We start from the raw sequence: 27,278 nt of genomic DNA on the forward strand, positions 1-27,278 counted from the left end.
TGATTGGAAGCCGGTTTGATTCTTCCTTAAGTGGTAGAGAAAGTCGGCATAAAAAACCAACTCTTCTTCATTATACCCCTCTGAGATCACTGGGGTGTGTGTGGGGGTTTTTTTTTTTTATTTCCTGCATTGGTTTTTGAATTTCCTGCATTGTGTGGATTCAGTTGTTTGAATTTCCTGCATTGTGTGGATTCAATTGTTTGAATTTCCTGCAGTGTGTGGAGGTAGTTGTGGATTTCCTGCATTGTGTGAATTTCCTGCAGTGTGTGGAGGTAGTTGTGGATTTCCTGCATTGTGTGAATTTCCTGCAGTGTGTGGAGGTAGTTGTGGATTTCCTGCATTGTGTGAATTTCCTGCAGTGTGTGGAGGTAGTTGTGGATTTCCTGCATTGTGTGAATTTCCTGCAGTGTGTGGAGGTAGTTGTGGATTTCCTGCATTGTGCAGGGGGTTGGACTAGATGACCCTGGTGGTCCCCTTCCCACTCTAGGATTCTAAACTCCTCCCTCCTCCGCCTCCACGTCCAAAATCTCCAGGCATTCTCCAGTGCAGAGGTGGCAACCCCGGCCCCCTTTCAGCCGGCACGGGAGGCAGCTTAGGAGAGGGGTTTTGGTTGCCCGGGGGGAAGCTGTCGCCTTCGCACCGGCCTCCACCCCGGAAGCTCCACGTGGTTGGTCTGGCCGCACGTGGGCGGAGATGGGGGAGGCTGCGGGGCGGCGGCGGCCGGACTCCAACGCCCGGTACCGGGACCGGAGCTTCTGGGAATCGCGCTACGGGGACGAGGGGGCCGCCCCCACCGAATGGTTCGGGGGCTTGGGGTGTTTCCGCCCGCAGCTGGAGGCGGAGCTGAGCCCCACGGATCGGATCCTGGTGCTGGGTGAGTGGGCGCCCCCCCCCCGGCTGCCTCCCCGGGGGTGGGGGTGGGGGGTCGGCAGGGACGGTGGTCCGCGCCCCTTGCCCGAGCCCCGTGTTCTCGTCCTGTCCGCTTTTGCCTTTGCATCTGTCCGGTTGCATGAACGCTTGAAGCTGCCTTAAACTGAATCAGACCATCAAGGTCCATCAACGTCTGTATTGTCTACTCTGACCGGCAGCGGCTCTCCAGGGTCTCAGGCAGGGGTCTTTCACATCACCTCCTTGCCTGGTCCCTTTAACTGGAGATGCCGGGGACTGAACCTGGGACCTTTTGCATGCCAAGCAGATGCTCTACCACTGAGCCACGGCCTCTCTCCATGGCTCTCCAGGGTCTCAGGCAGAGGTCTTTCACATCACCCACTCTCCTAGTCCCTTTAATTGGAGATGCCGGGGACTGAACCTGGGACCGTCTGCATGCCAAGCAGATGCTCTACCACTGAGCCTTCCTCTCCATGGCTCTCCAGGGTCTCAGGCAGAGAAAGGTCTTTCACGTCGCCTACCTGCCTAGAGCCTTTCACTGGACATGCCAGGGACTGAACCTGGGACCTTTTGCATGCCAAGCAGATGCTCTGCCGCTGAGCCACGGCCTCTCTCCATGGCTCTCCAGGGTCTCAGGGGTCTTTCACATCACCTACTCTCCTAGTCCCTTTAATTGGAGGTGCCAGGGATTGACCTGGGACCATCTGCATGCCAAGCAGATTCTCTGCCTCTGTGCCACTTCCCATCTCCTAGCCCTGCCACTCGTGGCCGATTTGGGTTGGGCTTCCAACCTCCAGGTGGTGGCTGGAGATCTCCCGTTATTACAACTGACCTCCAGCCAATATAAGGTTGCCAACCTCCAGGTAATACGGTAGCAGAAGATTTCCTGCTATTACAGGACGTACTAAAACTAGGAACTAGGAACATCTGAGGGGGATGACAGCCCCTGGGACCCCGAGAAGTGTTCTGGGGTGGAGATGACAGCCCCTGGGACCCCCAGAAGTGTTCTAGGGTGGGGATGACAGCCCCTGGGACCCCCAGAAGTGTTCTGAAGGGGGGATGACAGCCCCTGGGACCCTATCTACGGTGGCCAGCGCTTAGTGGCTGGAGCCTTGGGAGGCTGAGGAGCAGCAGCTGGCCAGCTCCCATTGGGTCTCCAGTGCAAGATGGGAGGTCAAATGGGAGTGCTTTGGCATTGCAGCGCTGGCAGCTCTCAGCCAGCATCACAGACAGCTGAATGCAGGTGGAGCTGTCTTTTTTTGGTCCCTTCCTGACAGCCTTCCCCTCCCGGGGCCACCCCCACTAGTCCGAGGGTTCCAGGTTTGGCCCCCATGTGCAGCTGACCCCCAACTCCCCCAGGACTCGGGCCGCCATGACATGTTGGTCTTCTGCAGCCGCACAGGCGCCACCACTGCCCCTCATCCATTCCTCATGGGGTCTGGCTGTCTTCCGAGCTTGGACATCCCACGCAAATGAAGCTGGGATCCCCGGGGCCTGAAGGGGTTGGGAACTGGGAACTCCAGCCGACAGAGATCAGTACACCTGGATAAAAGGGCCGCTTTGTCAATTGGACTTTATGGCGTTGAAGTCCCTCCCCTCTCCAAACCCTGACCTCCTCGGGCTCCACCCCCAAAATCTCCAGGTATTTTTCCAGTCCGGAGCTGGTAACCCTACCTTGGGGACAAATGTCCAGGAAGGCTGCCCTGCCCGGCTGCCTCCGTTTTCTCGGCGAGGCTGGTCAAAGCGCAAAGAATATTTATTTAATTCATTTTCCGCCACCTTTCTCCCCTTTGGGTACCCAAAGAGGCTTACATTGTTCCACTTTCTTCTGTTTTATCCTCCCAACAACCCCATGAGGTAGGATAGGCTGAGATAGTATGACTGGCCCAAAGTAGGGTCACCAATCTCCAGGTGGTGGCTGGAGATCTGTTATTACAACTGATTTGCAGGCAACAGAGATCAGCTCACCTGAAGAAATTGCAGTTTTGGAAGGTGGACTCTCTGGCATTATACCCGATTGAAGTCCCCACCCTCCTTAGGCTCCAGCCCCCAAATCTCTAGGTATATCATAACCTGTAGTTGGCAACCCTAGCCCAAAGTCACCCAGCGAGCTTCCATGGTACAAGTGGTGATTTGAACCTGGGTCTCCCAGATACTAGGCCAACACTCTTAATCACTCCACCACACTAGCAGTAGTTTCTGTGGTACAAAGTCCTTGTACACTTGTGACTAGTTGTACACAGTTAATCTGTGGAACTCCCTGCCCCGGGATGTGGTGACGGCTGCCAACTTGGAAGGCTTTAAGAGGAGAGTCAGATCCAGGATCAGATGAGCAGGCCTATTGTATTAGGTGCTGTGGAACACAGGCAGGATGGTGCTACTGTAGTCATCTTGTTTGTGGGCTTCCTGGAGGTACCTGGTTGGCCACTGTGTGAACAGACTGCTGGACTTGATGGACCTTGGTCTGATCCAGCAGGGCCTTTCTTATGTTCTTACGACTAGCAGATAAGTGCATGGATCCTGGGGAAAGCAGGGTTTGGGGAGGAGAGGGACCTCAGCAGGATACAATGCCATAGAGTCCACCCTCTGAAGCAGCCATTTTCTCCAGGGGAACTGATCTCTACGGTCTGAATTTTACTGTAATTCCAGGAGATCTCCAGGTCTGACCTGGAGTCTGGCAACCCTAATTCCACCTTTCCTCCCAAGGAGCCCAGGATATTGTATGTGGTTCATCTTTTTTCTCTGTTCCTTCATTTCCTCCCATAACAGCCCTTTGAGAGAGGTAATTTATGTATTCATTTATTTAAAAGGTAAAGGTCCCCTGTGCAAGCACCGGGTCATTACTGACCCATGGGATGACGTCACATCCCGACCTTTACTAGGCAGACTTTGTTTATGGGGTGGTGTGCCATTGCCTTCCCCAGTCATCTTCCCTTTACCCCCAGCAAGCTGGGTACTCATTAAGGATGGAAGGATGAGTCAACCTTGAGGATGGCCATCTGAAACCTTTGCATATTTATATTCTGGTTTTCTCTGGGGAGGCACAAAGCTAACAGTGTGTGTGTTGTGTGCCATGAAGAGCCTTCCAACTCACAGTGACCCCATGAATCAAAGTTCTCCAAAATGTCCTATCGTTAACAGCCATGCTCAGGTCTTGCAAACTGAGGGCCGTTGCTTCCTTTATAGAGTCAATCCATCTCATGTTGGGTCTTCCTCTTTTCCTGCTGCCTTCAACTTTTCTTAGCATTATGATCTTTTCCAGTGACTCTTGTCTTCTCATAATGTGACCTAAGTACGACAACCTCAGTTCAGTCATTGAGCTTCTACAGACAGTTCAGCTTTCAGCTGTGGACTCTAATCTGGAGAACCGGGTTTGATTCCCCACTCCTCCACTTGAGAGGTGGATGCTAATCTGGCAACCCCCTCGAGGCCTGATCTGACTAACCCAGGAAGGGTAGGGCTACCATTGGCTGCTAGCCGTATAGCTACACCCTGAACCACCGACTTCCTCTTAACAATGCTGAAATAATCTGAACAAGCTTGCTGTGTCCTTTGAGCCAGACTAACAGTGCAATCCTAACAATGCTCTCCTGGGAGTAAGCCCTCTTGAATAGACCTAAGAAGAAGAGGAGTTGGTTTTTATATGCTGACTTTCTCTACTACTTAAGGGAGAATCAAACCGGCTTTCAATCACCTTCCCTTCCCCTCCCCACAACAGACACCCTGTGAGGTAGGTGGGGCTGAGAGAGCTTGAAGAGAACTATGGCTAACCCAAGGTAACCCATCTGGCTTCATGTGTAGGAGTGGGGAAACAAATCCAGTTCACCAGATTAGCCTCCGCCGCTCACGTGAAGGAGCGGGGTATCAAACCCGGTTCTCCAGATCAGAGTCCTCTGCTCCAAACTACCGCTCTTAACCACTACACCACGCAGGATTGTGAGCATACCTGCAAAGGACGGTGCCGTACACAATGGAGTATTGTACATTAGTCATAAAAATGCCCTGACCTGGATGCCCCAGGCCAACCTGATCTCATCAGATCTCAGAAGCTAAGCAGGGCTCGGTCTTGGTTAGTAATTGGATGGGAGACCTCCAAGGAATGTGTGTGTGTTAACTGCTGTCAAGTCGCTTCCGACTCATGGCGACCCTATGAATGAAAGTCCTCCAAAATGTCCTATCTTTGACAGCCGTGCTCAGATCTTGCAAATTGAAGGCTGTGGCTTCCTTTATTGAGTCAATCCATCTCTTGTTGGGTCTTCCTCTTTTCCTGCTGCCCTCAACTTTTCCTAGCATGACTGTCTTTTCCAGTAACTCTTGTCGTCTCATGACGTGACCAAAATACGACAGCCTCAGTTTAATCATTTTAGCTTCTAGGGTCAGTTCAGGCATGATTTGATCTATAACCCACTGATTTGTTTTTTTGGCAGTCCACGGAATCCGTAACACTCTCCTTCAACACCACATTTCAAAGGAATCCATTTTCTTCCTATCAGCTTTCTTCACTGTCCAGCTTTCCACACCCATACATAGTGATAGGGAATATGATGGCATGAATTAATCTAGTCTTGGTGGCCAGTGACACATCCTTACACTTCAGAATCATTTCTAGCTTTTTCATGGCTGCCCTTCCCAGTCTCAATCTCCTTCTGATTTCTTGGCTGCAGTCTCCCTTTTGGTTGATGGTGGAGCCAAGGAATAGAAAGTCTTGAACAATTTCAATGTCCTCATTGTCAACCTTAAAGTTGTGTAATTCTCCTGTAGTCATTACTTTTGTTTTCTTGATGTTCAGCTGTAGTCCTGCTTTGGCACTTTCTCTTTTAACTTTCAGTAGTAGTCGTTTCAAATCTTCACTATTTTCTGCCAATAATGTAGTGTCATCAGCATATCTCAAATTAATGTTCCTCCCTCCAATTTTCACTCCACCTTCATCTAAATCTAATCCGTCTTTCCTAATTATATGTTCTGCATATAGATTGAAGAGATAGGGAGATAAAATACAGGGTCATTATGCTGGGGAAGGTAATGATAAAACCACCTCTGTTAAGTCTCTTGCCTTGAAAACATTACAGGGTTGCCATGAGTCAGTGGGGACTTTTGACAGCACTTCAAATACTCACAAACACACAGAATCCAAAGAATGTTGTGCTGTCACCATCAAGCCACTACGGGGCAGGCATCACTGCCGGACACTTTTCATTATGTGTTATCATGTCCGTTGTATAGTGAGCCTTGAGCCAAATTTTTGGATGGACTTTTGAAGGGAGTAATTTTCTGCTCTGAATTCGATAAATTGATTATTAATATTTTTACTTTCTGACTCCGATTCGCATGTCGCCCTCAGAACATCTCAATTTGCTATTGCGGCCGGGAAGATCAGAGGTCTGGAAGCCATTAAGAAAAATTCTGACTAGGAAAGCAAATGAGGGTGACCTTTGTTTGAACAGAGATTGTGTACAAAACAGTTTTATCCGGGCAATGTATATCGATGCAATTTTATCCTTTTCAGATACCATTTTCGGCTTTTCGCACATATGTAAGGTTATTTTGTAATGGCCTACGGCTAAGCAAATCCATTCATTCATTCACTAGGGGGCAGGAGCGGCACACAGTGGTTGGTTTGAAGGTTACCGCTGGCGTGGAAGTGTTGAATGATCAGGTCTCTCCGGTCAGTGATGACGGAGACCGTTGCTATCTAGGGACGCCCCTACTAATTTGGCAACGGACAAACCTCCCTTATTGGAATCCCAATTTGCTCATTCCCCCCGCCCTGCTCCAATGCCAGTTTCAAGCTCGGTAATAATTACTCAGGTCTCTGCGTAGCTTCTCGGCTAGCAAGGAGGTGTTTGGGGGAAGCAAGCAGTTGCTGTGGTCGAAGCACCTCAAGGATAAAAGCAAAGGTGTGCTGTGGGAGGGGGGATCGAGCGGCAGCTGCTGTCCCGCCAGGTGTGGACAGGGCGGCAGGTTTCCCTGTGGGATTCTGGACTCGTTGGGCATCGGGGCGTTGACAGACAGCTACTTCCTTGCCTTGGCAAGCAGCTCAGAGTGCCGGGTCTCAGAGGCGCACTTTGTGTTCTGTAGCTAGAAACCTAGCGTGTGCAATCTGGATGGATTGCAGGAATGGGCTGTGCTTTCAGGGCAAGCACAAGACTTACCTTTGCATCGTTCTGTCTTCCGTGAGCTGGGTTTTGAAATAGCATTTTGATTATTTTGGGAAGGTGGCAGGGAAAAACATGGAGCCGGGGCCATGGTTTCTTCACAACCATTAGGACGAAGCACATAAACACACATGAAGCTGCCTTACACCGAATCAGACCATCAAGGTCCATCCAAAGTCAGTGTTGTCTACTCAGACGGGCAGCGGCTCTCCAGGGTCTCAGGCTGAGGTCTTTCACATCACCTACTGGTCTGGTCCCTTTAACTGGAGGTGCCAGGGTTTGAACCTGCGACCTTCTGCATGCCAAGCAGATGCTCTACCACTGAGTACAACCCTTCCCCAAATAGTCTGCCTAGTAAACGTCGGGATGAACACATGAGGCTGCCTTATACGAATCAGACCCCCTTGGTCCATCAAAGTCAGTATTGTCTACGCAGACCGGCAGCGGCTCTCCAGGGTCTCCGGCAGGGGTCTTTCACATCAACTAACTGCCTAGTCCCTTTAACTGGGGATGCCGGGGATTGAACCTAGGACCTTCTGCATGCCAAGCAGAGGCTCTGCCTCTGAGCCACGGCCCCTCCCCATGGGTGAGGGACCCACCAAAAGCGCACCAAGGTCAGAAGAAGCGTGCCTGGAAAATACAGACACCTTAGCCTGCGAGATTGCGTGCAAGAGAAATGGCTCCCGTATAGTTTTCCTCCCTGCATTTTCTCCGTATAGGGAGGAAGGGTCATCTTGGATCACTTCCTTTCCTGTGATGCACAGAGGATGGCAAAATATTTTTTTGCAGAGGGGGAATGGGTGGGAAGGGTGAGCGCAGCAAGAACCTGTCACTCCTGCAGCAGAAAACAAGACAGCTTGTAAACACGCAAGGTGGGATTGCTTCTGGCTGTCACCAGAGGGCATTGCGGTGCCCCTAAAAATGGCTGCTCCAAGTCGCTTTATTGGTTTAATTTATTGAAAACATTTCTTTGATTTACCCCCTTTGAGGACGGCTCCTGATGGCGGTACAGCTCTTATAAATACAGAATTATTGAGCCAGCCTGCCGGTAAGAGTCTCTAGCAAACATCGGGATGCCAGCCTCCAGGGATGCCAGCCTCCAGGTGGGACCTGTGGATGGCCTGGAATTACAGCTCATCTCCAGATGACAGAGATCAGTTCCCCAGGAGAAATGGATGCTTTGGAGGGTGGACTCTAGGGCATTATACCCCACTGAGGTCACTGTCCTCCCCAGGCTCCATCCCCAATTCTCCAGGAGTTTCCCATCTTGGATCCGGCAACTCTACCCCCCCCCCGCCCCCCATCTCCTGCCAGTGACCGGGGGGACCTAATGTCTTCCTTATGTCTGGGGAGTTCTGTTTTCTTGGCACAGCCCTTGGGATACTTATTTTATACTCCTGAGAATAGAAGGCGGGTCTAGGGACCATTTGGGGTATTTATTTACTCCATTTATGCCCCACCTTTCTCCCCAGCGAGGATCCAATGCGGTTTATATAATTCTCCTCTCCTCCATTTTATTCTTACAACAGCCCTGTGAGGTGGGCTAGGCTGACAGTGTGTGACTGGCCCAAGGTCACCCGGGACGCTTCCATGGCAGAGTGGCGATTTGAACCTGGTTCTCCCAGATATGAGTCTGATGCTCAAACCACCGCTCTGCACTGGCTATATTGGAACAGGGTAAGGACTGTTCAGTGGCTTGGAAATCCTGTCTCCTGACTGCCAGAAACTCCACATCGAGCCGCTTCCCGAGCTAACAGGTGCAGCCGCCGTGTTTCCAAACTTCCATAGACTCTTGAGCGCTAGAAACTCACTTCTCATTTAAATGTTCTCCAATACTACCAGGCGCTCTTCTGCCCTCTTCTCCTGGCAAGATTGCTAGACAAAAGGCAAGATTCAGCTGTATAAGCATTTAGAATCATAGAGTTGGAAGGGACCACAAGGGTCATCTAGTCCAACCCCCTGCACAATGCACAGAATTCACAACTACCTACCCCCACACCCTCCAGTGACCCCTATTCCATGCCCAGAAGATGGCCAAGATGCCCTCCCTCTCATGATCTGCCTAGGGTCATAGAATTAGCATTGCTGACAGATCAACATCTAGCCTCTGCTCAAAAACCTCCAGGGAAGGCGAGCCCACCACCTCCCGAGGAAGCCTGTTCCACTGAGGAACCGCTCTAGCTGTTAGAAAGTTCTCCCTAATGTCTAGGTGGAAACTCTTTTGATTGAATTTCAACCCGTTGGTTCTGGTCTGACCTGGGGCAACAGAAAACAACTCGGCACCATCCTTTATATGACAGCCTTTCAAGTACTTGAAGATGGCTATCGTATCCCCTCTCAGTCTTCTCCTCTTCTCCTTGGGAGGGGGGACGACTCTGGCTTTTGTTTGCTGAAAAGTTAAGTTTCTAGCTCCGGCTGTTCCAGAGTTTGAAGCTTGAAAACGCAACGCTGGGAGCACATGAAGCATCTGAAGCGGAGAGGCCCCCCAGGTGTCATTGTTTTTCATCTCTTGTGATCAGAGCCCCATCTGTTAGGATTTTTCCCAGGCTGACTCAGGCTTTTCTCGTCGGCGGCTGATAGTAAGAATATCAGAGCGCAGAAGAAACTTGTCCGCCAACTCTGATTTGGCATCTGCCATGGAAATGATATGCAGATTGTTAATTGCATGTGCCTTAAATATGCACGCTCGCTTTGGCTGTGTCTGGCTCAGGTATATTTTTATATCTCTCTTAATATGTGCCTCTGTTTAAATATTTACTTCTCTCCCCCGCCACCGCCTGCCCAGCGCTTGCATCTTCCCTTATGGCTTAACCATAATCTGGCAAAGCAAGGCCCTTGATTCTTGAAAATAGTTTTAGAACAAAATTGCCAGCCCATGTTAAGGGGAGGGGCTGTGGCTCAGTGGTAGAGCATCTGCTTGGCACGCAGAAGGTCCCAGGTTCAATCCCCGGCATCTCCAGTTAAAGGGACTAGGCAAGTAGGTGATGTGGTAGACCCCTGCCTGAGACCCTGGAGAGCCACTGCCTGTCTGAGTAGACAATACAGACTTTGATGGACCGAGGGTCTGATTCAGTATAAGGCAGTTTCATGTGTTTCATGTTCTCTCCCTCCGCCCTCATGCCAGGGGGCGCGTAGCCCTTGACATTTGGGGAAATTGGCCGTTTTGGATGGCCTTCACAGCATTCAAGGCATAAAGGCAGAAGTAAGCATCTGCAGACTTTTAAGTGCCGTTTCGCACATTGTATTGCCGTGAAAAAACAATTCAGTGGGTTCTCGATCAAATCAAGCCTGAACTGACCCTAGAAGCTAAAATGACTAAACTGAGGCTGTCGTACTTTGGTCACATTACGAGAAGAGGAGAGTCACTGGAAAAGGCAATCATGTTAGGAAAAGTTGAAGGCAGCAGGAAAAGAGGAAGACCCAACAAGAGGTGGATTGACTCCATAAAGAAAGCCATGGCCCTCAGTTTGCAAGATCTGAGCAAGGCTGTTAAAGATAGGGCGTTTTGGAGGACGTAGATTCATAGGGCCGCCATGAGTCACAAGTGACTTGACGGCACTCAACACACACACACTGCCGTGAACCTGGGTTTGCCACCCAGCACGCCACCGGTCCTGGCTTGCTGAGGAGTGTTTCTATATGGCTTTCTTCCTTCCTGTGCTGAAAGCTCAGAGTTCATCTGGTTGAAGAAGGAATGAACGTGGTGTTTGGGGGCGACGTAGGCCAGAATTGGCAGCCTGGGCCTTTCTGCACATGTGGATTCATTGCATGCAACCTGATTGTCCTTTTAAAAACAACTACTACTACTACTACACGTTCCTAGTTCTCATGGCTGTGGAATAACAAAAGAAGACTGAGAGGTGATATGATAACCATCTTCAAGTACTTGAAGAGCTGTCATAGAGAGGAGGGTGTTGAGTTGTTTTCTGTTGCCCCAGAAGGTCGGACCAGAACCAACGGGTTGAAATTACATCAAAAGAGTTTCCGTCTAGACACTAGGAAGAATTTTCTAACAGAGCGGATCCTCCATGGAACTGGCTTCCTCGGGAGGTGGTGGGCTCTCCTTGCCTGGAGGCTTTTAAGCAGAGGCTAGATGGCCTTCGGTCAGCAATGCTGATTCTATGACCTTAGGCAGATGATGAGAGGGAGGGCATCTTGGCCATCTTCTGGGCGTGGAGTGGGAGTCACTGGGAGTGTGGAGGGAGGAGGTAGTTGTGAAATTCCTGCATTGTGCAGGGGGTTGGACTAGATGACCTTGATGCTCCCTTCCAACTCTATGATTCTAAGTGATCCGGACTACTGCTGAGGCTGGCAGATTTTCATAGCGTGAAAGGATGTGTGGCTAGAGCGGGCATTAGCTTCCATGAGTACCCCTGTGTGGGTTCCTAAGCCGTTTTGGGCCACTGTTTTGGGCTGGCTCCCCCCCAGGCCTCCTGTCAGCTTTCCTTGACTAATACATCAGGCTGCCCTTTCCATCCATACAGAAGTGTGGCTGAGCTCGATATTTGCAGGCCATCTGGAGGTGGGCTGCCCTTCAGTGCCTCTCTGTGTGTGGCACGCTGTGGTCTGGATTAGTGTAATTTGTTTGGGGGAGGGCCGGTTGGGTGAGCTTCGTTTTTTGTAGCGAGGGGGGGGCTGGGGGGGCGCTCTCCTAGTTCTGCACACAGCTCTGCCAGCACATGATGTTGCATTGGGTTTATTTAAAACACTTCTATCCTTTGTTAAGGAATTCGCAAGATGGCTTCCGGCAGCACCGAAAGAAGCGAAAGAGAATCCGTATAGAAAATGTCGTGAGATACAGCCACTGAAAACACCAAGCCCAGAAAAGGCGACCGAGAAAACAGAAGGGTTGGTTTTTATACCCCGGTTTTCTCTACCTCTAAGGAGCCTCAAACTGGCTTACAATCGTTTTCCCATCCTCTCCCCACAACGGACACCTTGATGTTGCACCATAAATTTGTACAGGGGCATTGGAATCATAGAGTTGGAAGGGACCACCAGGGTCATCTAGTCCAACCCCCTGCACAATGCAGGCAATTCACAACTACCTCCCCCCACACACACACCCAGTGGCCCCTACTCCACGCCAAGGTGCCCTCCCTCTCATGATCTGCCGAAAGTCATAGAATCAGCATTGCTGACAGATGGCCATCTAACCTCTTCTTAAAAGCCTCCAGGGAAGGGGAGCTCACCACCTCCCGAGGAAGCCTGTTCCCCTGAGGAACCGCTCTAACTGTCAGGAAGTTCTTCTTAATGTCTAGACGGAAACTCTTTTGATTTAATTTCAACCTGTTGGTTCTGGTCCAACCTTCTGGGGCAACAGAAAGCAACCCGGCACCCTCCTCTCTATGACAGCCCTTCAAGTACTTGAAGATGGTTCTCATACCCCCTCTCAGTCTTCTCCTCTTAAGGCTAAACATACCCATATCGGCTGTTCCATTTTCAGTCCCTTTCCTAATAATCCCCAACCCTGCGAGGTTGCTTTTGGATGAGCGAGGGTGTCCAGTTTATGGTCACTCAGCGAGCTTCCATGGCAGAGTAGGATTTGAACCTGGGTCTACCAGAGCCTAGTCCAACACCTTATCACCCCAGCCAGCATGGTGTAGTGGTTAAGAGCGATGGTTTGGAGCAGTGGACTCTGATCTGGAGAACTGGGTTTTGATTCCCCACTCCTCCACATGAGCAGCGGTCGCTAATATGGTGAACTGGAATTGTTTCCCCACTCCTCCACACGAAGCCAGCTGGGTGACCTTGGGCTAGTCACAGCTCTCTCAGCCTCACCTATCTCACAGTGTGTCTGTTGTGGGGAAAAGAAGGGAAGGTGATTGTAAGCCAGTTTGATTCTTCCTTAAGTGGTAAAGGCATATAAAAACCAACTCTTCTGGTGTAGTGGTTAAGAGCAGTGGTTTGGAGCAGTGGACTCTGATCTTGAGAACCAGGTTTGATTCCCTGCTCCTCCACATGAGTAGTGGAGGCTAATTTGGTGAACTGGATTTGTTTCCCCGCTCTTCCACATGAAGCCTGACCTTGGGCTAGTCACAGTTCTCTTAGAGCTCTCTCAGTCCCACCTACCTCACAGGGTGTCTGTTGTGGGGAGGGGAGGGGAAGGCGATTGTCAGCCGGTTTGATTCCTCCTTAAGCGGTAGAGAAAGTCAGCATATAAAAACCAACTCTTGTTTTTCTTTTTCTTCTCATGGTCGGACCCACCAAATATCAGAGCTGGCGTGAAGCGTGCAGGAGAGGACAGGTTTCACCATCCTCTGTGGGGGGCGGGGGGACTCGCTGATTTCCAGCATCCAATGTGGAGCGCCTTAATTGGGAAAACTCGGCTCGCTGATACCAGCTGAGGACAGCTCTGTCCCTGGAAAGCCAGGCCGGTTATGCAATCTCGGGCTGCGGCGGGTCCCCCGCCCCTCTGCCTCTCTGTTAGCTCGCAAGTTCCCCGTTCCTGCCTGGCCTCACATGGTATGCCTCTCTGCTGCTCCTTCGGACCTTCCTCGCTGCAACTTCCCTCCGCCCGAATTGTGACTCCCAAATTAACAGAATCCGGGCTGATGGGTTGGGAAAGTGCCGGCCGGGGAGAAGAGGGACCCTAAGCCGGCGCTAATCCCACCTGATGCTTCCTCTCTCCGATCTAGCCGCTGCCGTAGCTTTTAACCTGGTAGTTCCTTAATCTGATATCGGGGGAGAGAGAGGCTTGCGTTTCCAGGCAGGTTTGGGATTAACCGGCTCTAATCGCCTGATCCTGTTAGAGGGATCCGTCCGCCTGATATGTGATTAACGGCTGCCACGTTTCTGTTTTGCTGGGAAATGGAACGGGGGATTGAGGACTGGGGGAAGAGTCGTAAGGATGGGTGGCGGGGTCTTGTGGGACTGGGGCGACTCCTCTCCTGTTAGAAAGAAAGAGTTGGTTCTTAGACGCCGACTTTCTCTTACCACTTAAGGCAGAATCAAACCGGCTTACGATCGCCTTCCCCTCCCCACAACCGACACACGGTGAGGTAGGTGGGGCGGAGAGAGTGTGACTAGCCCAAGGTCACCCAGCTGGTTTCGTGTGCAGGAGTGGGGAAACCAATCGGGTTCACTGGATTAGAGTCTGCCACTCGTGTGGAGGAGTGGGGAATCGAACCCGGTTCTCCAGATCGGAGTCCACCGCTCCAAACCACCTCTCTTAACCACGACACCACGCTGGTGGGCGGAGCCACAAAATGGCAGTCTCAATATGGCTGCTGGATGAAGTGGGGCCAGCCACAAAAGAGCTCTTACACATTCAGCCAATCAGAAGCCTTGCTTTAAAAAAAAAATTCTTCATTTAGTATATCAGCATAAAAACAACATCCAATACTAAATAGTAATAATAATAATAAAAAAAACCCAAGTAGTATCACTAATTTGACGGTAGAATGACTACCCCCTCTCCCTCTTCCATCTAGAAATAGATTGTATAAACTTTTGCTAACAGAGTTAATCCCGATATTATTTTTAACCTGTTATTATCCTATACAATATTATTAAATCAATACCTAATATAAAATTGATACAAAGTACAAATAAGGGATTAGGTCAAAGAATATCCTTTCAATGATCCCATTGAAAATTGTTTTTCACAATAAATTCTCCAAGCCTCCCATTCCCCCAAAATCAGAAGCCTTGCTGAGCACCGCCTGGCCCCACCCACTTTCTAAAAGCTCTTGGGTGGTCTCACCCATGAAATCCAGGTTCCCTTTGTTAGGGGCGATGGTGAGCTGCTTTGAGGCTCCTTAAAGGTAGAGAAAAGCGGGGTAAAACAACCAACTCTTCTCCTCCTCCTCCTTCTCTAAGGCGATACTGGACTCAAATCTAGCTGCCCAACTGTTCAAGGATCTGAAAGAGGATGAAGTCTTCATAGGGGGTGAGAACCTCGGGCACCATGTTGGGGATCCCTGGCCTATGGCATAGTTCCCCGAGGTTCTCACCCCCTATGAAGACTTCATCCTCTTTCAGATCCTTGAACAGTTGGGCAACTAGATTTGAGTCCAGTATCGCCTTAGAGAAGGAGGAGGAGGAGAAGAGTTGGTTGTTATACCCCTCTTTTCTCTACCTTTAAGGAGTCTCAAAGCAGCTTACAATCGCCTTCCCTTCCCCTCCCCACAACAAACACCTTGTGAGGTAGGGGGGACTGAGAGAGTTCTGAGAGAACTGTGAACGGCCCAACGTCACCCAACAGGCTTCATGTGGAGGAGTGGGGAATCCAACCCGGTTCTCCAGATTAGAGTCCACCGCTCTTAACCACTACACCTCGCAGGCTCTCAGACCAAAAACAGTTTCAGGGTGTAAGCTTTCGAGAGTCAAAGCTCCTTTCATCAGAAACATTCAGGATGCCCACACTTTGGGATGGTGCCAAACCCCTCCCCAACGCTTATTTGATTCACCGTGTCCAAGTTCCTGTCTGCCTTCATAAGGGCTAGAAACTTAAGTGGATAGGGGGCTGAATCTCTGAGCTTAGTTCTGCATGGGATGAGATGCTCATTCATTGCATCTGAAAAGGCGCTATAAAACTGGTCTCCCTGCTTGAGTTGCCAGGTCCGTCTTCGCCACCAGCGGGAGGTTTTGGGAGCGGAGCCTGAGGAGGGCGGGTTTTGGGGAGGGACTTCAATGCCATAGAGTCTAATTGCCAAAGCAGCCATTTTCTCCAGGTGAACTGATCTCTGTCGGCTGGAGATCAGTTGTAACCGCAGGGGAGCTCCAGCTACTGCCTGGAGGTTGGCAACCCTACTCCCTGCGGCTAATTTCATGCTGTGTTTTGCGGGTGGGGGGGTGGCTCAAAATCCTGGGGTGCTGGAGAGACTGCCGAAGTGGCCCCTTCTCGAGCGGGAGGGTCCTACTGTCTTCCTTCCACCGCCGGGCGCGTAAAATGCCAAACTTGACGCGAAAGTAATTAACGTGCCTTTTGCAACCCGCTCATTAAGTGCTGCTTCAACTCTAATTAAGTTAATTGTGATCCGCGGCACCCGCTCGGCCCCGTTTCCTCCCTTCCCCCCAGCCTGGATCTTCCCGATTCAGAAAACTACAGAGCGGTTGGCAGGGCGGGTTCCTAGAACTGCCCGCTTTGGAGCGCCGGTGCCAGGAAAGGGGAGAGTCCGTGCCTGCCTGGAAGCGAGACGCAAAAATCCTAGCTTTAAGTGTATGCTCAGAGGCACTGTGTATCAAGACAGAAACCAGGCCAGCGCCCCTTTTGACGCCTGAGGCTGTTTCCTCTGAGTTGAGCTTTTTAAAAAAGTCTTTGAGAATAACAGTACTGCCTTCTTTTATTTCACTTCCTTTATACCCCACCTTATTCATGGAGGAGAGGGCTCTCCATGGCTACTACTCAAAATGGATACTAGTCATGATGCACACCTGTTCTCTCCAGGATCAGAGGAGCAGGCCTATTATCTTAGGTGCTGTGGAGCACAGGGAGGACAATGCTGCTGCAGTTGTCTTGTTTGTGGGCTTCCTAGAGGCACCTGGTTGGCCACTGTGGGAACAGACTGCTGGACTTGATGGGCCTGGGTCTGATCCAACATGGCCTTTCTTATGTTCTTGAAAGCCCTTGCGGTGGGAGTCTGACTAGTATTCATGTGGACTAGTAGCCATGGATAGCACTATCCTCCATCAAGGGAGGGGCTGTGGCTCAGTGGTAGAGCATCTGCTTGGCATGCAGAAGGTCCCAGGCTCAATCCCCGGCATCTCCAGCTAAAGGGACTAGGCAGGTAGGTGATATGAAAGACCCTTGCCTGAGACCCTGGAGGTAGCTTCATGTGTTCAGTGCTGCGGCTGTTGTCTTGTTTGTGGGCTTCCTAGAGGCACCCGGTTGGCCACTGTGTGAACAGACTGCTGGACTTTATGGACCTTGGTCTGACCCAGCATGGCCCTTTCTAATGTTCGGAAGTTCCCAGGTTCAATCCCCAGCATATCTAGGGTTTTTTAAAAAATAAATAAATAAAGGATCAGGTAGGAGATGATGTGAAAGAACTTCTTCTTGAGACCCTGGAGAGCCGCTGCCAGTCTGAGTAGACAATAAAAGGTAAAGGTCCCCTGTGCAGGGCACCGAGTCATTCTTGACCCATGGGGTGATGTCACATCCCGATGTTTTCTAGGCAGACTTTGTTTTGCGGGGTGATTTGCCAGTGCCTGCCCCAGTCATCTTCCCTTTACCCCCAGCAAGCTGGGTACTCATTTTACCGACCTCGGAAGGATGGGAGGCTGAGTCGACCTTGAGCCTGCTATCTGAAACCGACTTCCGTCGGGATCGAACTCAGGTCGTGAGCAGAGCTTGGACGAATAGACAATACTGACCTTTAATGGACCAAGGGTCTGATTCAGTATAAGGCAGCTTTGTGTGTGTCTTCCCACCCCCCCACCTCCAGGTATATTGGAAATGGCTCTTTGGGTTGTAAGCATAACCCGGCGCTGTGTCTCTTTGCAGGTTGTGGGAACAGCGCTTTGAGTTACGACCTCTACCAGCTGGGCTATATGGACATCACCAGCATGGACTACTCCGCCGCGTGCATCACAAGCATGCGAGATTACTACGCCCACTGCCCAGGGCTCCAGTGGGCAGTAATGGATGCCCAGGCCTTGGCATTCCGGGACGGGAGCTTTGACGTGGTCTTGGAGAAAGGCACTCTGGATTCCATGATGGTGGGAGAGACGGATCCCTGGCACGTGTCTCAGGAGGCCAGAACACTCCTGGACCGGGTTTTGGCAGAGGTGAGCAGGAAGGCGTCTGTCACGGCTTGGGTTAGAGTAGGTGGTCACCAGCCGTGGCCACGTGTGGCTACCTGAACCTCTGGTGGCTTCTTCAATGGCAATGCTTGCATTGTGTCCCCTCTCTCTTGCTGCTTAGAATTGTTTATAAAACGATGCATGGTGTGGAGAGGGAGAAGCGCGGGGCCATCTGCTGAAGCTGGAGGGTGAGAGATTCAAAACAGATAAAAGGAAGTATTTCTTCACACAGTGCATAGTTAAACGGTGGAACTCCCTGCCCCAGGATGTGGTGAGGGCTGCCAGCTTGGAAGGCTTAATGAGGGGAGTGGACGTGTTCATGGAGAAGAGGGCTATCCATGGCTACTAGTCAAAATGGATACTAGTCATGATGCATATCCATTATCTCCAGGATCAGAGGAGCAGGCCTGTCATATTAGGTGCTATGGAAGACAGGCAGGATAATGTTGCTGCAGTCGTCTTGTTTGTGAGCTTCCTGGAGGCGCCTGGCTGGCCACCGTGTGAACAGACTGCTGGACTTGATGGGCCTCGGTCTGATCCAACATGGTCTTTCTTTTGTTCTTGAAAGCCCTTGCGGTGGGAGTCTGACTAGTATTCATGTGGACTAGTAGCCATGGATAGCACTATCCTCCATCAAGGGAGCAGGCCTGTCATATTAGGTGCTATGGAAGACAGGCAGGAGAATGCTGCTGCAGTCGTCTTATTTGTGGGCTTCCTGGAGGCGCCTGGCTGGCCACCGTGTGAACGGACTGCTGGACTTGATGGGCCTTGGTCTGATCCAGCATGGTTTTTCTTATGTTCTCTTTGTCTTTACTTCCACCATTTTACAGAACAAAACCAGTGTGAGGCAGAGCCGTGCAGGATCCTCTGCCTCTTCACCAGGTAGCATCTAACCAGGTTGAATCCCGGCGCGCCCTCAGCCGAATCCAAATCGGTTCCCTCCGTGGTTGAGGCAGGGAGTTCTGCACCGCTTTTGGCAGGGTGGGGGGATGCTTGCCTCCAGAAGTTAGGCGCTGGAACGGCTTGGGAGGGATGAATGGGCGACGAAGATCTTGTGAAAGAGGAAGGGGTCCGGGCCGTTGGGATGCATTCCCCCCCCCCAAGCTCCTTTCCGGCATATAGTAAGAAAGCACCAGCTGCAGGAGGAGCTCGGGGAACATGCTGTCTTTGCCTCCCCCTAAAGTTGAACTCTCCGGAGCTGCGTGCATTTTAAGTGGTGAGGTTCCTTTTCATTCCCCTTCACCCAAAACAAAACAAAAAGCACACCAGCCTGCATCTCACCCCGTTGCCGTGGCAACACCTCCCCGCCCCAAACCGCCATCTGCGAAGCATCCCTGCATCTAGGCAGTAAAATCCCCTTTTTTTGTGTTGCCTGGTTAAGGGCGCAGCCCCAGGGAAAGGGGGCCAACAGCATTTCTGGGGGATCGGCAGCTGGGACGGGCAGCGGGGGGCTCAGAGCTGGCACCGTCCCCGCCAACTAGAGCAACTGTCCTATGGGGAGCGGTTAAGGTGCTTAGGGCTGTTTAGCTTGGAAAGAAGGCGGCTGAGGGGAGACATGATAGAGGTCTATAAAATTATGCATGGTTTGGGGAGAGTGGACAGGGAGACGTTTTTCTCCCTCTCCCATAATACTAGAACATGGGGTCATCTGCTAAAACGGAAGGGCGAGAGATTCAAAACAGATGAAAGGAAGTATTTTTTTCACACAGCGCATAGTCAAATTGTGGAACTCCCTGCCCCAGGATGTGGTGATGGCTGCCAGCTTGGAGGGCTTTAAGAGGGGAGTGGACATATTCATGGAGGAGAGGGATATGTATGGCTGTTAGTTAGAATGGATACTAGTCATGCTGCATACCTGTTCTCTCTAGTGTCAGAGGGGCATGCCTATTATTTTGGGTGCGGAGGAACACAGGCAGGATGGTGCTGCTGCAGTCTTCTTGTTTGTGGCTTCCTAAAGGCACCCGGTTGGCCACTGTGTGAACAGACTGCTGGACTTGATGGGCCTGGGTCTGATCCAGCAAGGCCTTTCTTATTTATTATGGAGGATGGGGCTATCCATGGCTACTAGTTAAAATGGATACTAGTCATGATGCACACCTATTCTCTCCAGGATCAGAGGAGCAGGCCTATTATTTTGGGTGCGGAGGAACACAGGCAGGATGCTGCTGCTGCAGTCGTCTTTGTTGGTGGGCTTCCTAGAGGCCCCTGGTTGGCCACTGTGTGAACAGACTGCTGGACCTGATGGGCCTTGGTCTGACCCAGCATGGCTTCTCTTATGTTCTTAACATAGGGAGGATGGTGCTGCTGCAGTCGTCTTGTTTGTGGGCTTCCAAGAGGCCCCTGGTTGGCCACCGTGTGAACAGACTGCTGGACTTGATGGGCCTTGGTCTGACCCAGCATGGCTTCTCTTATGTTCTTCTGTTCTAACTGGGCCTGGGCCACTTGCCTGGGAAGGGCTATACCGCATGGATTCTTCTCCCCCCCCCCAGTTTCTCGACCCCCCTTCCCAGTTCCATCTTATTACTCAGTTATTCTCCCCCCCCCCCGCCACCGCCCAATACAAACACTCCCCGGTCAGTGAGTTCTCCCCGTTTCCATGGTAACGCTCATCAGTATTGGCCCAAGCGTTGCCATGGGGACAGGTAATGCCTCCAGGCAGCTATTAATTGGTGTGAGATGTCCAAGCCAGCAGGATCTCTATTGAGCTTCGTGGGGTGTGTGTGTGTGGGGGGGGGCTTGGGGAAGCTTCTCTGTTCCACCCTGAAACACCCCCCCCGCATTTCTGCTTTGCCCTCTTTCTCTTTCCAGCCCCCCTATTTGGGGGAGATGGAGGGCTCTGCTCCCACTCCAGCGGTCTCGGCGGCTTTGGGGAATGGGACCCTTGGTTAAGGGGACCTCCACCCTAGGCTCCATTTCCCTGCTTGACTGCTTTCGGTGGGCACGCTTCCATGGGTCGTCCCCTCTCCATATGGCATGCCGCCCCCCCCCCCGGAGTCAAGATTTAGGCTTGCCACCCTCCAGGTGGGGCCTGGAGATCTGCCAGAATTACAACTGATCTCCGGACTACAGAGATCAGTTCCCCTGGAGAAATTGGCTGCTTTGGAGGGTGGGGCTGTGGCACAGTGGTAGAGCATCTGCTTGGCATGCAGAAGGTCCCTGGTTCAATCCCCGGCATCTCCAGTTAAAGGGACTAGGCGAGTAGGTGATGTGAAAGACTTCAACCTGAGACCCTGGAGAGCCGCTGCCAGTCTGAGTAGACAATACTGACTTTGATGGACCAAGGGTCGGATTCAGTAGAAGGCAGGTTCATGTGTTCATATGTGACTTTATGGGATTGTACCACGCTGAGGTCCCTTCCTTCTGCAAACCCCATTCTGCCCAGGCGCCACCTCTGAATTTTGAGGCATTTCCCAGCTCAGAGTTGGCAACGCTAACAAGAAGAAGAGTTGGTTTTTATATGCCAACTTTCTCTACCACTTAAGGGAGACTCAAACCAGCTTACAATCACCTTCCCCTCCCCAGAACAGACACCCTGTGAGGTAGGTGGGGCGGAGAGAGTGTGACTAGCCCAAGGTCACCCTGCTGTCTTCATGTGCAGGAGTGGGGAAACCAGCCCAGTTCACCAGAGTAGCCTCCGCTGCTCATGTGGAGGAGCGGGGAATCCAACCCGGTTTTCCAGATCAGACTCCACTGCTCCAAAGAGGAAGGACAGCATCCCCTGAAGACTGTCCCAGGAACAACATCTTAATTTCCTCCTTTCTCTCTGTCTCCTCCCCCCCCCCCCCGCCATTCAGTTTCCAGCTGGCAAAGTCCCCTGCCGCTGCCTCCAGGCAACGGTGTTTCCTGTCCTATTAACTGAAGGCGGCCTGAGGAGAAGAGGCGGCCATGTTGGATCCTTGGGGGGCGCTTTGGCCAATTTGGCTTTTGCCTCTTTGTGAAACTTGGTGCTGTGGAACGCAGGCAGGATCAATGCTGCTGCAGTCGTCTTGCTTGTGGGCTTCCTGGAGGCACCCGGTTGGCCACCGTGTGAACAGACTGCTGGACTTGATGGGCCTCGGTCTGATCCATCATGGCCTTTCTTATGTTCTTATGAGAGACCCAGGTTCGAATCCCCATTCTCTCATGTTGATGAGAGAACTAGCTTGTTCTCTGTTGATGTCATGTTGATGAGGGAACTAGCTTGTTCTCTGTTGCTCCAGAGACTAGGATTTAAACTAATAGAAAAGTGATTCCACCTAAACATTAGGAGGAACTTTCTGACGGTGAGGGCTGTTCGACGGTGGAATGCGCTGCCTCGGAGGGTGGTGGAGTCCCTGTCTATGGGGGTCTTTAAGCAGAGGCTGGATGGCCATCTGTCGGGAGTGCTTTGATTGTGGGATCCTGCATGGCGGGGGGAGGGTTGGGGGTCACTGGGGATGTGGGGGGAGGTAGTTGTTAATTTCCTGCATTGGGCAGGGGGTTGGACTAGATGACCCTGGTGGTCCCTTCCAACTCTATGATTCTGTCATGGAAGCACCTATTGTAACAGGCCTGCTCCTCTGATCCTGGAGAGAATAGGTATGCATCATGACTAGTATCCATTTTGACTAGTAGCCATAGATAGCCCTCTCCTCCATGAACATGTCCACTCCCCTCTTAAAGCCTTCCAAGTTGGCAGCCATCACCACATCCTGGGGCAGGGAGTTCCACAATTTGAATCTCTCACCTTCCAGCTTCAGCAGATGACCCCATCGTTCTAGTATTACGAGAGAGGGAGAAAAGCTTCTCCCTGTCCACTCTCTCCATACCATGCCTCATTTTACAGACCTCTATCATGTCTCCCTTTAACCGCCTTCTTTCCAAACTAAACACCCCTAAGCGTTTTAATTGTGCATTGTGTGAAAAACTCCTTCATTTCCATTGTGTGAAAAACTCCTTCCTTTTCTCTCTCCGGCCACTCGCTTTTCTAACAATGAGGACTAGAAACATGCTTTGAAAAGTAATAAATGGGAGACGGGGATTCTTATCACGCCGCATCTTGCGCAAGAGTGCGAGGGGTGAAAAAAGGTCCCCTCTGAAGTTCCACGTGGAGCGCAAACAGCCCCAAAAGCAGGTGTGGGGAAACAGGAAGCATCCCCAGAGCCCTGGGATCAAGTGAGGATAAGAGGGTATGAAAGCCAGAAGGAGGGAGGGAGGGAGAGAAAGAGAGAAAAAGAGAGCCTCTGCCAAAGGCAGACTGTGCATGCCAAGGAGGGTTTCACAAATCCACACATCAGAGAAAGTCCAATTACGTCTTCCACTCTACAACAAAAAAACCCAGCAGGACCGTGAAGATCGGTGGGAATGACAAACGGCAGGCTTAAGAGGCGAGCAAAGGGGAGGGGGGAACTGGTACCCGGGCTGGCCGAAGGGAGGGCATTGGGAAGACAGAGATTGCGTTTTGCTTTGGAGCTGTTCCTTGATAGCCTTCAGACAGTCAGGCGATGGAGACCAGGAGCTGAGGTGGCTAGAAGATGGGGGGGAGCAGCCGGGGACAAAACGCAGCAGGAGGCTGGGAAAACACTATGGCAACGCGGAGGCCCCAAAAGGAGTCGAGAAACAGACGCTGCATTTGACCTTTCAGCAGTGTGGTGCCCCCCCCCCCCCCTCACTTTGCCCGAGTGACATCTCACAGGGGCTAGAATGATGGACCGAGTCCCTGGATCTTTCCTCTTTCAATCACCTTTCCCAGAAACAAAACCCTCCCCAGAACGGTTCCCATCAAACACAGAGGGCCGGAGAAGAAAAGGTACGGGGAAGAAAACAGCTGCAGCTGTCTGGTTCTGAACGCAAACTTCGGCATCCTGAGAAATCTGGGCTTCCGTTTTAAGGAGAAAGGCTCTGGGGTTTGGCTACGAAATGCCCCCAACCCAGTTTCAGTGTACACAGGAAGTACCGTGGAGCGCCAAAAAGACAGATCAGTGGGTTCTAGATCAAATCGAGCTTCACAACCCTTTCTCCTGCACAATACCAGCCCTTGGGAGGGGGTCACCCACAGCCAGCGTGGTGTAGTGATTAAGAGCGATGGTTTGGAGCGGTGGACTCTGATCTGGAGAACCGGGTTCATCTCCTGCCTTGAAATCTTGGAAGCTGAGCAGGGTTGGCCCTGGTTAGTACTTGGACGGGAGACCACCAAGGTCAGTCCAGGGTGGCTATGCAGAGGCAGGCAATGGCAAACCGCCTCTGTTTGCCTCTTGCCTTGAAAACCCTACAGGCTTGCCTTAAGTCGCCTGCGACTTAATAGCACTTTCCACCAAGTCTGGATGGCCCAGGCCAGCCTGATCTTGCCAGATCTCGGAAGCTAAGCAGGGTCGGCTCTGGTTGGTATTTGGATAGGAGACCACCAAGGAAGTCCAGGGTTGCTCCGCAGAGGCAGGCGATGGCGAACCACCTCTGTTTGTGTCTAGCCTGGAAAACCTAGGGGGTCACCATAAGTCAGCTGCCACTTGAAAGTGCTTTCCTCCACCACACAAATGCCATTGAGACTCTTCACTTATCAAGGGAACATGTAATGATTTAAGAAGAGGCTAGATGGCCACCTGTCAGCCATGCTGATTCTATGACCTTAAGCAGATGACGAGAGGGAGGGCATGTTGGGCATCTTTTGGGCATGGAGTAGGGGTGTGTGGGGGGGAAGGTGGTTGTGAATTTCCTGCATTGTGCAGGGGGTGGGACTAGATGACCCTGGTGATCCATTCCAACTCTTTGATTCTGTGATAGTAGTTTGTCCTATGCTAGGGCTGGTTGCAGTGGATGCAAATGTCCACCCAGCAGAATGCATTTTGGGAGCCAGTGTGGTGTAGTGGTTGAGAGCAGTGGCCTCTAATCTGGAGAACCGGGTTCGATTCCCCACTCCTACACAGGAAGCCAGCTGGGTGACCTTGGGCTAGTCACAGTTCTCTCCGAACTCTCTCAACCCCACCTACCTCACAAGGTGTCTGTTGTGGGGAGAGGAAGGGAAGGAGATTGTAAGCCAGATTGATTCTCCTTAAAAGGCAGAGAAAGTCGTCATATAAAAACCTATTCTTCTTCTTTCTTTTGGCTCCCGCAGGGTAAGGCTGGCAGGCCCTAGAAGGGACCCCAAATCCTGGCATTGTGACCCTCGACAGGTGGTGTGGCCTTATGAGCTCGGGTGACATCAGGGCCAGTCCCTTCCCAGGGCTGGAGCGTCTCCCTCCTTCCCCGATTCCTCTCCCCCAGCTGTAGAAATCCACGCGCTCCTTTTCTCCTCCCGAGCCCCATTCAAAGTGGACTGTTCCCCGCCTCTTGCTACAGGCTGTTCTGGTTAACCGGTGAGTCATGAGAAAGAAAGGGCATCCATTCCCCACCTGTCACGGGGTGTGGGGGCTGGGCCGCCGAATGCGGGGGTGTTTCCCAGATCTGCGGGTGCGGGGAGGGAAGGATCCGAGTGAGCCCGGCGCTGGCCGCCAAGGCCCGGCGGCTGAGTTAACATGCCAAGCACGCCGGCCCTGGCCGTAAATGCCTTTGACTTTGGATAAAGCCAAGCAAGAAAATTGATGTTCTTTTCCATCCTATTAGCGGCAGCTTAGTTCCAGAGAGGAGAAAATGATGATTAAAAGGGTCAAGCCCGCTCGGCTTCAAACAAGCCGTACCTTGGACACAGCGTCTCTTTAAGATCTTGGCTCGGGAATGTCCTGAAGGGAGGAGGACGGGCTGCGCATCTAGAAGGGAGGTTGCCATGCAAACTGGGAAGATGGGTAGCGGGGGGTGGGAGGGTTCTGGGATTACTGTGTGTTCCCCTCCCCAAAAGAGAGATTTAAAGGCCAGATTATTGCTTGAAATTATGTACAGGAAGGGGCTGAAGCTCTGTGGCTGAACACATGCTTTGCTTGTCGAATGCCCCCTGTTCAGTCTCTGGCACCTCCCCAGTTAAAAAGGGTCTCGGGCTGCAGTGCCAGGAAAGAGACCACCGGGAGCCATTGGCCCAGGGAGGAGAAAAAGAACTGGTTTTTATATGCCAACTTTCTCTATCTTTTAAGGGGAATAAAACCGTCTTACGATCTCCTTCCCTTCCCCTCCCCACAACAGACACCCTGTGAGGTAGGTGGGGCTGAGAGAGCTGTGACTAGCCTAAGGTCACCCAGCTGGCTTCATGTGGAGGAGTGGAGGAGCATGCCGAATATATTAGGTGCTGTGAAACACAGGCAGGATGGTGCTGCTGCAGCCGTCTTGTTTGTGGGCTTCCTAGAGGCACCTGGTTGGCCACTGTGTGAACAGACTGCTGGACTTGATGGGCCTTGGTCTGATCCAGCAGGGCTTTTCTTATGTTCTTTAACTATGCATTGTGTGAAGATATACTTCCTTTTATCTGTTTTGAATCTCTCACCCTCCAACTTTAGCAGATGACCCCGTTCTCTAGAATTCTGAGAGAGAGAGAGAAAAGCTTCTCCCTGATCCCTCTCTCCATACCATGCATAATTTTATAGGAAGGGGAATGGTGAGAGCTTCGAGACCTTTCCCACAGGAGTCAAAACCTTGGTGCCCTTGTGAAAACAGATGTCCATTTACAGCATGTAAAAGCAGATGGTGCGTGGTTTTCTATCTCACCATGAGAACTAGTGACACGAAGCTTGTGCCTTTCGGGTTCTGCTTTTAGAGATCGAAGCGGGTGTGGATGGTGTGTGTGAGATTCCCCCCCATCTCCCCCCCCCAAAAAAAACAGACGCAATCCCAGCCCAACAAAGTCATATGTAACATTGCCCTTCATTTCTTCTAGGTCAGTGTGGTGTAGTGGTTAAGAGTGGTGGTGTGGAGCTGTGGAGTCTGATCTGGTTAACCGGGTTGGTTTCACCACTCCTACACATGAAGCAAGCTGGGTGACCTTGGGCTAGTCATACTCTCTCAGCCCCACGTACCTCACAGGGTGTCTGTTGTGGGGAGGGGAAGGGAAGGAGATTGTAAGCCGGTTTGATTCTTCCTTAAGTGGTAGAGAAAGTCAGCATATAAAAATGAACTCTTTTTCTTTACCAGTCATGATGCATACCTATTCTCTCCAGGATCAGAGGAGCATGCCTGTTATATTAGGTGCTGCAGAACACAGGCAGGAGAATGCTGCTGCAGTCGTCTTGTTTGGGGGCTTCCCAGAGGCCCTAAACAGACCACTGGACTTGATGGGCCTTGGTCCGATCCAGCATGGCTTTTCTTATGTTCTTCTTTTTCTAGGTCAGCAGAGTCTTGAAGCCCCGGGGGCGCTTCGTCTCCATCACGTTTGCCCAGCCGCACTTCCGCAAGCGCCACTACGCTCAGCCCGCCTATGGCTGGTCCACCCGCCACGTCACCTACGGCAGCGGCTTCCATTACTTTCTATACATCATGCGGAAAGGCGAGGAGCTGTCCCCTTCTGACCTGGCCCTGGGGCGGAGCCTCCACCTGCCCCTCGGGGCGCCGACCCCCGTCTGCCCTCTCCAGGACACCGAGGGGGAGAACTTTCTCTCGGCCATTGAACTGTGA

At 51.6% G+C, this 27,278-nt stretch overlaps 1 protein-coding gene across 1 annotated transcript; it reads left to right on the plus strand.

Annotated features, from left to right (window-relative positions):
- Positions 1-693: 693 nt before the first annotated feature.
- On the plus strand, positions 694-27,278 carry EEF1AKMT4 (EEF1A lysine methyltransferase 4). Its single transcript, XM_056849992.1, has 3 exons — positions 694-874; positions 17,491-17,774; positions 26,991-27,278. The coding sequence occupies exons 1-3, from the start codon at positions 694-696 to the stop codon at positions 27,276-27,278; spliced, it is 753 nt and encodes a 250-aa protein (XP_056705970.1).

This window comes from Euleptes europaea, chromosome 5 (assembly GCF_029931775.1).
Source record: "Euleptes europaea isolate rEulEur1 chromosome 5, rEulEur1.hap1, whole genome shotgun sequence".
Taxonomy (NCBI): Eukaryota; Metazoa; Chordata; class Lepidosauria; order Squamata; family Sphaerodactylidae; genus Euleptes; species Euleptes europaea.

Bases quoted from the DNA above. Each gene is read 5' to 3' on its own strand.
- EEF1AKMT4 (XM_056849992.1), top strand. From the start codon at position 694: ATGGGGGAGGCTGCGGGGCGGCGGCGGCCGGACTCCAACGCCCGGTAC. The intron at 875-17,490 runs GTGAGTGGGCGC...GTCTCTTTGCAG, and splicing joins GGATCGGATCCTGGTGCTGG to GTTGTGGGAACAGCGCTTTG. The intron at 17,775-26,990 runs GTGAGCAGGAAG...TTCTTTTTCTAG, and splicing joins TGGACCGGGTTTTGGCAGAG to GTCAGCAGAGTCTTGAAGCC.